The sequence below is a fragment of the Gigantopelta aegis genome, chromosome 9, assembly GCF_016097555.1.
Source record: "Gigantopelta aegis isolate Gae_Host chromosome 9, Gae_host_genome, whole genome shotgun sequence".
In the NCBI taxonomy this organism is placed as follows: Eukaryota; Metazoa; Mollusca; class Gastropoda; order Neomphalida; family Peltospiridae; genus Gigantopelta; species Gigantopelta aegis.
The window spans coordinates 50,242,552-50,254,637 of record NC_054707.1 but is presented as its reverse complement, the minus strand read 5'-3'; the positions used below and the strand labels follow the sequence as shown (position 1 = coordinate 50,254,637).

At 38.6% G+C, this 12,086-nt stretch overlaps 1 protein-coding gene across 1 annotated transcript; it reads left to right on the top strand.

The window, feature by feature from the left end:
• Positions 1 to 3,030: 3,030 nt before the first annotated feature.
• On the top strand, positions 3,031 to 7,354 carry LOC121381623. The gene is made up of 2 exons (XM_041510959.1): positions 3,031 to 3,343; positions 7,140 to 7,354. The coding sequence occupies exons 1-2, from the start codon at positions 3,031 to 3,033 to the stop codon at positions 7,352 to 7,354; spliced, it is 528 nt and encodes a 175-aa protein (XP_041366893.1).
• Positions 7,355 to 12,086: the final 4,732 nt, after the last annotated feature.

Here is a 12,086-nt window from a genome sequence, read left to right as displayed (position 1 = left end):
CAGATCATCTTTCAAAATCAAGTTCACAAAAAGATCTGTATTTTGATTAAGGGCCAAAACTTGCAAGTGCCTAGAGGGTGAGATAAAAAGAGTAGAGGTGTCATGTTTTCTGTCTGACAAAAAGACGTAGCATTAGACTCTGGTTTGCTTTATAACCGCTGTGTGTAATTTACGTTTTTAAACTCTTATTTCTACCTCGGCATTATAAATCTTGTGCCATTTTTGCTATGGTTCTATGCAAAAGGGGCAGATTTGTCAAACAACATCTCGCCATATTAATATAATTAGCGGATAGTACATCTCTAATGTATGATAATAGCTATATTTTATCTAGAAATTAAAGAAGAAACGCGCTGCCACCATATTTGTTATTCCTTGCAATTAGCCACAAGAAATCCTTTAAATACATTTTTTACAGACATGATGGCACATATCACGGCCTGTGATAAATCAATCGCGGAACACACCCTGAGCCTAAAATACTAGTAAACTAATGTGTCCATCGAGGAGATTTGATCCTAACATTGATCGTAGTCCAGACAGGTGTTCTAAAATACTAATAAACTAATGTGTCCATCGAGGAGATTTGATCCTAACATTGATCGTACCCCAGACAGGTGTTCTAAAATACTAGTAAACTAATGTGTCCATCGAGGAGATTTGATCCTAACATTGATCGTACCCCAGACAGGTGTTCTAAAATACTAGTAAACTAATGTGTCCATCGAGGAGATTTGATCCTATCATTGATCGTACCCCAGACAGGTGTTCTAACGATCAGGGTAATGTCACATTTCGCTAACCAGTTTGTTGGTGGCATGTTTATATGGGATGGAAAGCAATAATTTATCAGGGTTAACATGAAAACAAAAATCTACATTAAAACTGTCAGACCAAGCTGTCACTGTTGTGTGTTACAGTTTGGTGTGCGAAACGAAACTATTACTCGTTTTGTCAGTTTTAAATATCAGATTTTGTAAAGGACGAAATGAAACTATGTAACCGTCGGTAATCGATTTGAAAATTAGTGTAAAATATAGCTTATTTGTCTAAACAAAAAAAATCCAAGGATATGTCACACATATCACTCTTGAAGATAAATACTTATATTATATCATATCATATCATATCATATCATACCATACAGGGTTGAAAATGTACATGAAAACCATGGTCGCCAGCTGGGCCAGTTGAAGAAAAATCGTACTGGTCCTTCTCAAATTCAGCTAGCCCTCTAATTATCACATTGTAATTTAACTGGACAGCCAAAATCAAAACTAGAATGTTCTGTATTGAATAATAACCACGTTCTCGACGTATATAGTCCGTTTGCGTCAAAAGGAAACCGATGACTTGGACTCCATAATGAATAAAGTTAAAATTCATATAAAAACATATCATTAAGTTATAAACCCAAACCAACTAAAAAAAAAAATAATAATAAAAATAATAATAAATCCGGTATGAACAAAAATGTTTCTGTACAAATTACCGTTGATTTATACAGATTAAATCTCATTGTTAATACAGGGGTGAAGACAAAATGCCAGAACAGCCAATGTATGTTTCTTTACAAATTACCGTTGATTTATACAGATTAAATCTCATTGTTAATACAGGGGTGAAGACAAAATGCCAGAACAGCCAATGTATGTTTCTTTACAAATTACCGTTGATTTATACAGATTAAATCTCATTGTTAATACAGGGGTGAAGACAAAATGCCAGAACAGCCAATGTATGCAGCTTTACTTGCATTGTCTCTGGAGCAATCGATACAACTGCGAGTGCTTTAGTAAACTAGACTGGGAGTGGCAGTCATCTTTTGGCGATGCCAGATGTATGAAATCGCCAGTAAAGGATTTTCTCGGAAGTGGATGTCCTCCTATAGACAAGGCACTAGATAGAGATTCATGGAATCATACACTTCTTTGCCAAATACCCATTTGACTCTGCATTGTGTAGAGATACGGCCTTGGTCATTATGAAAAAAGATGATTTATCCTATGCAGTTTAATGGTAATTTGTAAAGAATGGGGGTTTGTTTTGTTTGGGTTTTTTTACACTGTACATTTTTGCAAAATATTCTTTATTTATGATGGTATGGGTTTGAAACTTAATAAAATAACGTTTTTATACCAATTTTATCTTTATTCATTATGAAATTACATTCCAATTCATCGGTCACATGCCAATTCAACGAACAATAGCCTCAAAATTAATATGTTCTGCCTCAGTCCAATGTAATAATGTGCGCGCGTGCGTTCGTGCGTGCGTGTGTGTGTGTGTGTTTGTGTGTCGGTCTGGGATCGATCCCCGTAGGTGGGCCCATTGGGCTATTTCTCGCTCCATCCAGTGCTCCACGACTGGTATATTAAAAGCCATGGTATGTGCTATCCTGTCTGTGAGATGGTGCATATAAAAGATCCCTTCCTACTAATTGAAACAAAATGTAGCGGGTTTCCTATCTAAGACTATATGTCTAATAGCCGATGATTAATTAATCAATGTGCTCTAGTGGTGTCGTTAAAAAATGAAAACATTAATTTTGTTTTATAAAATGTGTGTAAAGATAATAAAAACCCAACCCAATCCTTCCTACTGACTAGTTTTCTGAAAGACAAAACCGTTATCCGTGATCAAGATCGTATCTTGGCACAATGCAGAGTCGAATGGATATTTGGCAAGATAGTGGTTGATTCCATGACACACTATCTAGTGTCGTCTATAGGAGGACAGCCACTCACGAGGAGATCCTTTACTGAAAATTCCATCCCTCTTGTGCTGCCACAAAGAAAGCCGCATACAAGAGCTATCGTCTGACGAAAAACTCTCAAATAACTTGTTTTTCTGAAAAGAAACCGATAGCTTTCGTGTACGGAGTGCTTTAGCCTTTCATTTTTCCAACACCTCTCTCAGGTCTTCTTACCAGATCTAACCAGGTTAAAACCGATCACTTACAAACGTGGTATATAGCTGTTAATCCAGCGCGACTCTCACCATTCTAAGTACAGTTGTGAAGAACCTAAGATGGCCAACACAAGTAGACGTTTGTACGTCTTGCTCGCCGCCGTGATTCTCATCGGCGTTCCCGTGACGCCGCAACTGTTCGACGGCATCGACGAGTCGGACGACTTCACGTTTGGGGTGGACCTGGGTATGCTAGACATGGACATGAGCGACCTGCAGGACAGTATGGGGAGCTTCGAGATCGCTAGCGGCAGCAGCGACAAGCTCGACATTATGCCGGTGCCGAACGCCGACCTGTGGGAGAAGATCAGAAATCTGAAGAAACGCCTGGACACCCTGGAGTTCCTCGCCACTACTGTCGAAACCAACATAAGTAAACATATTCTGTATTCACAGTATTCTACATACATTCTACATAACAATGCATAGTAATAATTAGTGGATGAAAAATGTTTGTTTAAAGTTTGTTTTGTTTAAAGACACCACTAGAGCACATTGATTAATTAATCATCGGCTATTGAATGTCAAACATTTGGTAATTCTGACACGTAGTCATCAGAGGAAACCCGTTACATTTTTCCTAATGCAACGAGGGATCTTTTATAAGCACTTTCCCACAGACAGGAAATCACATACCACGGCCTTTGACAAGTTACGGTGCACTGGTTATAACGAGAAAAACCCCAATCACTTGAATGGATACACCGAGATGGTTCGATCCATGAATGTCTGTCTGTGTATGCGTGTGTCTTGTAACGTGTCATTAATACTTCTTTTTTTCTTTTTTTTAAAGATAATTTAAAAAAGTGTTGTTCCCCTTTTTACTGTTGATTGACATTGTGAGGTGATGTTTAGGGCTCGCCAACCCTGACATAACCTATGTTTTTGGGGACAATAATTAATTTCAATTGGAACCCCCCCCACCCCACCCCCCACCCCACCCGCTCCGCCAAAAAAACAAACAAACAAACACAAAAACACCACCATATTCTGTCGTCTTGATAATCCTCGTATTCTAAAACTGTACTCTCTGTTCCTTAATGTATTTATGTATCGTTCGCTGCCCAGATTCGGCGAGAGACTTGGATGCGTTGATTGCACGTAAAGGTACATACATTTGAAGATTATGCACATCATTCATATGCCTTTTGCATGGGGAAAGTAAACAGATGTCTCTCACATTCATAGAAATGTTCGCACAAATAAGGTACAAATCAGCAAAGAAAGCACGATTGAACGTAATCCTCTTATAAACACAGCACATTTCTTTCTTCTTTTTTTCTTTCTTTGACTTTCAAAAACCGTAATTTGATAGAAAACTTAATTTTAAAAACTATTTTTGTCTGTCGTCAGCTATTTCGTTATTGGTGTTACGTAATTATGACGACATCTGCTGGTAAAACTCTTGTTACAGATCCTTGCTAAAACAATATTTGGTCCTTATATACTGACACACAATGAAAACGCAAAACAGATATTTTTCAATATTTTGTTGTGATTAATGAAAAATATATTTATTGGACTTAAAATAACAATTTATGAGAGGAAGCCATTGATTGGTACTTTTGTCTGGGTTTTAATCCTGGTTTTGTTCTCGTTACACATACAATAGCAGAAACACACAAAATGGTGTGAAATGCGTTCACTACATGCTCAATCATGCTGCATGCAATGCACGTGAAATGCCAATATGTGGACACATAAAAGTCACGTAACGGTGTCATATTCCTCGTCACATTAAGAATGCCATGACTCAGAGAAGAACAAAGACAGCGGGCGTTGGGCATGGTTCAAGGGGGGACTTCGCAAAGCCAAATTGCTAGGACCTTCAGAGTCCATCCATCAACTATTGGACGACTTGATGAACGTCATCAACAGACCGGGAGTGTCCGTGATCGACCTCGACCTGGTCAACGTCCCGTTACGACCCCACGCCAAGATCGGCAGATTTGACGACACCACCTCTGTGACCGGTTCAGAACTGCGACGATGACAGCAAGCAACACGATAGGACGTCATGGAAGGCCTATCCATCCGATGACGGTCATCCGTCGACTCAGAACGGCTGAACGGATGCAGACGCCCGTACAACGGTAACATCATGACATCATGCTGCGAGACTACAGTTTGCTCTCCAGAATGGTAATCATCCACCAGCCTTTTATCGGAGCATTGTTTTCTCAGATGAGTCCCGTTTCTCTGTCTCCTTTGCCGATGGAAGAGCACGTGTGTACAGGAGACTCCATGAACGGTACGCTGACGGATGTGTGAGAGAACGTGATTTCAACTGTGATTTCAGGAGTGATCTCATCATTGTCCACGATGCCCTTACAGCCCAGCGTTATGTTGACGTTATTCTAAGACCAGTTCTCCAGCCACTTTTGCGCCGTCATCGAAGATCAGGAGGACCCCTTCTGTTTCAACAAGACAATGCCCGTCCACATACTGCAAGAATTACCCAGGCATTCCTGCAACAAGCCGGTATCACCGTTATGAACTGGCCCGCCGTTTCACCGGATTTGAACCCAATTGAAAACGTGGGATGAGTTAGGACGTCGTGTACGTAACCGTCAACCACCACCGCGTAACGTCGCTGAGCTTGCACAGGCGTTGCAGGAGGAATGGAGGAACATTCTTGTGGCTTATTTGAGATGTTTGTGCCAATCCTTTCCCCGTCATCTTCACGCATGCTCACGGGCCAATGGTGGACACACCAGATACTGATCTTGATGGGGGGGGGGGGGGGGGGGGGTTGAACTTTTCTATTACGAATGCAACTCGATTACTGATGATAACTGGCCATGTTTCCATGTGAATATATCTCATGAATACCAGTCATTAATGTCATATTACATTATCCATCAATTCATTAATAGTTTGTCGTTATTTGCAATGAAAAGTTGTTTTTGCGTTTCCATTGTGTGTCAGTACCTTTTGACATAAAAATAAATTCTGGATATCTGTTTATACAGTTTTTAAAACTCTGAATGCATCTAATATTTTTAAACCAAACAATTTTACTATTATAATCATTCATTTGCTCAACTTCAACACAATTGTAACATATCAGAATTGTTATATTCGTTTCAAAAAAATGTTGTGTTAACATTGGTTCGCGAGGACTCCATTTTGTAAATTGCCTTAAAATATTTAAAATATTTTTATAAATTCTTATAAGTACATGTTTTGTTTTTGAAAAGTTTTGTTTTGGAAAATTATTGCTGTAAGCTATACTATTAAACGTTTCACTCTCCGTAACAGGTGACGTAGTTAACAATATGATACATGCTACAGTTTTTGATGCACATGCAGGTAAACGTTGATACATAGCAGCCAATTTAGTGCTCATTTGAAGCGTAGAAATGCTAATAAAAATGTAGCTATTTGGATAACAACTGTCTGTTTATAAATATTGATGTGCTTTAGAACCGAATGCTTGTGCTCACCGAAACTGGTCTCACTAGGCCATCGATCTACAGGCTGGTAGGTACTGGGTTCGGATCCCAGTCGAGGCATGGGATTTTTAATCCAGATACCGACTCGAAAGCCTGAGTGAGTGCTCCGCAAGGCTCAATGGGTAGGTGTAAACCACTTGCACCGACCAGTGATCCATAACTGGTTCAACAAAGGCCATGGTCTGTGCTATCCTGCCTGTGGGAAGCGCAAATAAAAGATCCCTTGCTGCTAATCGGAAGAGTAGCCCATGTAGTGGCGACAGCGGGTTTCCTCTCAAAATCTGTGTGGTCCTTAACCATATGTCTGACGCCATATAACCGTAATTAAAATGTGGGTTTCCTCTAACAAACAGTGTCAGAATGACCATATGTTTGACGTCCAATAGCCGATGATAAGATAAAAAAAATCAATGTGCTCTAGTGGCGTCGTTAAATAAATCTTTTTGTGTGTGTGTGTGTGTGTGTGTGTGTGTGTGTGTGTGCGTGTGTGACCTTGGCAATTAATCATGGCAAACGGCAATGCTATGGGAACTGCCGCGGTGTTCTCTTCGGCATTTATTTTGACACTGACAAATTAAACACTACTCTTGCATATTAACCGCAAAACTGCCGTGGAAAATGTCATGGAGACTATAGTTCCATGGCTTTTTTATATGGCCATTTTCTTAACAGAAACAATTGTGGTTGTCATTTGTAGAAATGTTTACTTCGCAGCCGCCAGTAAAGAAGCCGTCAACACGTACACGCCCTCGTCACAGAACACCGCCACCCAGACTGTGGACCTGTCCGGCTTCGCCACGAAGAGTGAGCTCAGCAGCTTAGTCAACTCCGTCACACAACACATCTCCAAAGTTCAGCAGATGACTGCCGACTGGGATGACACCAGCAAACGGACTTCCGGTGAATTGTTATTACAATTTCCCATTTAAAATGAATGAATCAATGAATGTTTAACGATACCCCAGCATGAAAAATACACCGGCTACTGAGTGTCAAACTACGGTAAATGCAAAAGTGATGAACAACATCAGTGTAAAAATTCAAGAGTTAAATTAAAACAGTGTAAAGAACTGTGCAAAAAATACAAATATCACAGATAGGTAAACATGTCCTAATAGGTCAGTAACAAAAGTTCACATTATTACCAACATTTTAGCACCAAAAGTTTAGGTAAATAATAATAATAATAATTATTATTATTATTATTATTATTATTGTTATTATTTTGCATTATACCAAAAGATTATGTAAATTGTAATTACTATTTTTCACTAGGTTAGTACGAAAGGTTTATTATTATTATTTTCAATCAGGTTGAACCTGAGGTAGGGGTTGGGGTGGGAGGGAAGGGCATAATGATCAGAGTTCATGAGTGGTTGTTCATTTCAACTTATTTCCGTTCTTATATCAAACTGGGTTTCAAGCACGATATCCTGGGAACACACCTCAGCTACCTGAGTTGTTTGTTCAGGAAAACGAAACTAGCCGAATCTGGATACCAACATTTATTCATATCAACATTACTGCCGAACAGCAATAAACGGGTGGCAAACGAATCACTCCGCATTTTTACATGGGTTACAACTATAGTGTGGTTGGAATGATGGAAATACATGGTGAAAAGTTTTCAGGGCAACTTATTTTGCCCGAATATCTCTATCGTTATTGCTCGAATTTGAGGATTTGCTCCAGCACTATAGAGAAACCTAATTTTAAAGGGACATTCCCGAGTTTGCTGCATTGTAAGATGTTTCCTACTAATAAAATATTTCTACGATTAAACTTACATATTAAATATATTTTCTTGTTTATAATATTAGTGTCTGTATATTCAATGTGTTTCTGGTCGTCTTAATATTTGTAAGAAGCCCAAACTGGATTTTGTCTTCAAAAATATATTTTAGGAAATAAAATGAAATTTAACCTAGTACAAATATTATAACGATCAGCAACACGTTTAATATACAGCCACTAATATTTTATGCAGAAAAATATATTTGATATGTAATTACAATCGTTAAAAAGTCTCTGTTAGTCGATAACATCTTAAAAATTGCAGCAAACTCAGGAATGTCCCTTTAAGAGTTAGGAAGCCAGTGCCTCAATCCGCTTCTGACGATGTTTTAATATAGAGGATCAACACTAAGGATGGGTATTTTTTTTAAATCCGTAACTCGACCTACTTTTTACCTTGGCCATGTCAAAATGTTTTACCGTGACTTCCTCAGACATCATAGATGAAACCAAACCTGCTTCCAAATTACTCGGCCTTCAGCTTAGGAAACAGACAAGTTAAAATATATAGGCTAACATATTCTATGTCGTCTGCTTCCAGATCTGTAGTTAGCGCCAGCATAGAAACGGCGAGTTTTGTCACATTCGATTCAGTTTCAGTATGTTTCTTTTTCAACTGGTACCATACTCGCCATATACGAAAATCAATGGTCGCTCAACGGAATATCTTTGTAAATTTATTAGTCGTCCTTAACCAATAAAAGTCGCGATGGGCGATCTGGCGACTACTAATTTTCAATTACAAAAAGTCTTTTAGTTAAGCTCCCCAACTTTTTTTTTAGCAGTATAAGAATTTGGTTTTTAAATGTGGAAAAACGGTACGACGGCCACCATTGCGGTTTGACTTGTACGATTTCCAAACCCTTCCTGTCGACGTGCACCGCAAATTTTAAAAATAGCCGTTAACATATTTTAATAATATTTTAATATTTCTTCAGGACCTTGTCATGGAGCCGAGGTTGTAAAAATTTATAATTTAGGCAAATACGAGTTCGGGTACGTAATAAAACACTTTTTAGTTACAATCAATCTTCAAAAACTATCATTTAAATCATCAAGCTAGGGTAAATGATTTCAGTTGCTATGTCTACGTGCCAAAAAACATTCAGCATTTTTTTGCAACTGATTCTTTTAAGGAGAGCCACACAACACGAGTGCCCTGTCGAGAAAGCTATGAAAATAACGAGTAAATAGCAACCGAAGGAATTCAATGTTGTCGGTACTCGGCATTCTCGTGAGATTCTTTCGAGGTACAAGTCGCAGCCCGGACCGGCTCCCACCCAGAGCGATTCTTAAACTCGTGGGAGGTGAAGGCCCAAACCCTCTTCTCTTCACAAACACTAACCAACTAAACAACTAGCCCCATGTCCTGGACGACAGCCCAGATAGCTGAGTTGTGTCCAGGACAGCATGTTGAACCTTAATTGGAATAGTCAAATAATTAAAGAAATGTCTGAATCGAAATCTGGCCCTTTTAGGGAAAGATCCACCCCAATTAATTAGGCAAGATTTTATTAAAAAAAAAAAAAATTCATTAAATCTTTTCAAAGATTTAAGGGTTTGGGGGGGGGGGTTTTGGGGGGGGGGGGGGTTTTGTGGGGTTGGGGTTTTGGGGGTTTTGTTTTGTGGGGTGTTTGTTTTTGGGGTTTTTTTTTTTTTTTTTTTTTTTTTTAAAAAAAATTTTTGTATTTTTTTTTTTGGGTTTTTGGAAAAATTTTTTTTTTTTTTTAAAAAAAAAATTGGTTTTTTTTTTTTTTGGTTTTTTTTTGGGGGGGGGGGTTTTTTTTGGGGGGTTTTTGTCCCCCTTTTACTTTGACTCAATTTCCCACCTTTGATTTTTGGCCCAAACTTTAAGTTGGCAAACAAATTTTTGGAATAAATTTTTGGAACTTTTGATTATTCCCAAAGGGGATTAAAAAACAAAAAGGTGGGGGCTGGGGGGCGTTTTTTTTTTATTAAATTAATTGCCGCCGGTGCTTTTAAACATTTCGGAAAAAAGTCGCAGGTAGGGATTTTTAATTTTTTTCACAGGGGGACTTCGAAAACGTCCCCCCGGCTTACACAATCCGTCCTTTTTTTGGTTAGATGGGGTGACTTGATTGGTTATCTTTTTTTTAAATGTTCCATGGGCCCAAGGTCCTCGGTGGCTAAGGTTAAAAACCCCCGGGGTAGGGTTTTAAAAGTTTAAACTCCCCCCTTTTTTTTCCCCTCTCTCTCTCTCCTTCTCTCTCTCTCTCCCCCCTTTTTTCTCCTCTCCAACCCCCTTTTAAACCCAAAAACAAAATTTGGGTTTTTTTTTTTTTAAATTTTAAATTTAAAACCAACTTTTTTAAAAAAAACCAAAAGCCAAACCACTTCATAAACATTATCAAAGCTAGGTAGGTCAGGACCGCGGGCTTGAACCTTAATTGGATTAAGCACGAAAATAAGTTGAAATGAATGAAAAAGGCATAAGCGACAGGTCAGTGGGGTTTCCCCCCCCCCCCCCCCCCCCCCCCACCCCCCCCCCCCCCCCCCCCCCCCCCCCCCCCCCCCCCCCCCTAAAAAACCCCAAACCCTTTCCCCCCGGCCAACCCCAGTTTTTTAATTCCTCCCAAAATTTTGGCAAAACCCATGTAAAATTGGTGGCGATTTCGTTTTTTCAACATATATAAAGGTGTTCGGCAGTAATGGAAATATGAAAAACGTTGTAATCCAGATTTCGGGCCTTTTGTTTTTCGGTAAAAAAATCAACCCTGCCCCCACTATAAAAATGGGAGCTGTAGCCCTATGAAAAGGTATGTTGTAGTGCCAACTGAAATCTAAGCCATGGTCATAAACCAGAGACTACATTTCCAAATTTCATCAAAATAATTGTGAAATGTCTGATCTTTGAGTGCCATTATTTCTTTAGGACGCGAAAAAATTCATTTGAGGCTATTGTCCGTTAATTGGCATCACCGTGAATTTGGCATGCAAACTTCATAATGAATAAAGATAAAAATTGGTATGAAAACATAATTATTTTTTTAAATCTACTATCACAAAAGAAATGTTTTGCAAAAACGTTCAGGTAAACAAAACAAAAAAAATTCCTTACAAATGTTATTAAAAATGATGCTTTAAACCATTTTTCTAATAATAGTCAGGCCGTATTCCGCACAAAGCAAGGCCGAAGGGATTTGGCAAAAAGTGGTGATTTCAGAATTCTGTCTAGAACCTATAGGAGGCACCCACTCCCGAGAAAATCCTTTACGGCGGGTTTATACCTCGATCGCCCAAGAAGATGTATCCAGACTAGTTTTACCAAAGCACCGCAGTTCGCGTTACTTCAGAATGTGCGAGTAACGCTGCATACCTTGGCGGTTCTTGCATTTTGGCTTCATCCTGTATTAAAAAATGGATTTTAATCGATAATTCAATGGTAATTTGACAAAAACTTTTTTGTGTAAGGTTTTTTTTTTTTCTTTGTTCTTTTTTTTTTTGTTGGTATGGGTTTTAAACTTAAGATAGTTTTTTTATATGAATTTTTAACTTTTTTTATGGAGTCCAATTCATCGGTTTCCTTTGACGTAAAACGGAAAACGATGAAACAGGTTATTATTCAATCCAGAACATTTTAATTTGTTTTTGGTTGTCCATTTAAATTACAAGTGTAATGGAGGGCTAGTGAATTTGAAAAAACCGAATATTTGTTCTTAATGGCCCAAGCGGGACCATGGTTTAAGTTCACCCGTTAAAGTTTGTTTTGTTTGTTTGTTTAACACCCCTAGAGCACATTGATTTTTTATTATCGGTATTGAGGTAGATGGACATTTTACACAAGTCTTTAAAGAGGAAACCCTTACATTTTTCCTTACTACAAGGGGATCTTTTTGTGCATATTTC

What these genes read in the sequence shown, in the direction of transcription:
- LOC121381623 (XM_041510959.1), top strand. Translation starts at nt 3,031, where the DNA reads ATGGCCAACACAAGTAGACGTTTGTACGTCTTGCTCGCCGCCGTGATT. An exon ending in TACTGTCGAAACCAACATAA is followed by an intron (nt 3,344 to 7,139) that starts GTAAACATATTC and finishes TTTACTTCGCAG; the next exon opens with CCGCCAGTAAAGAAGCCGTC.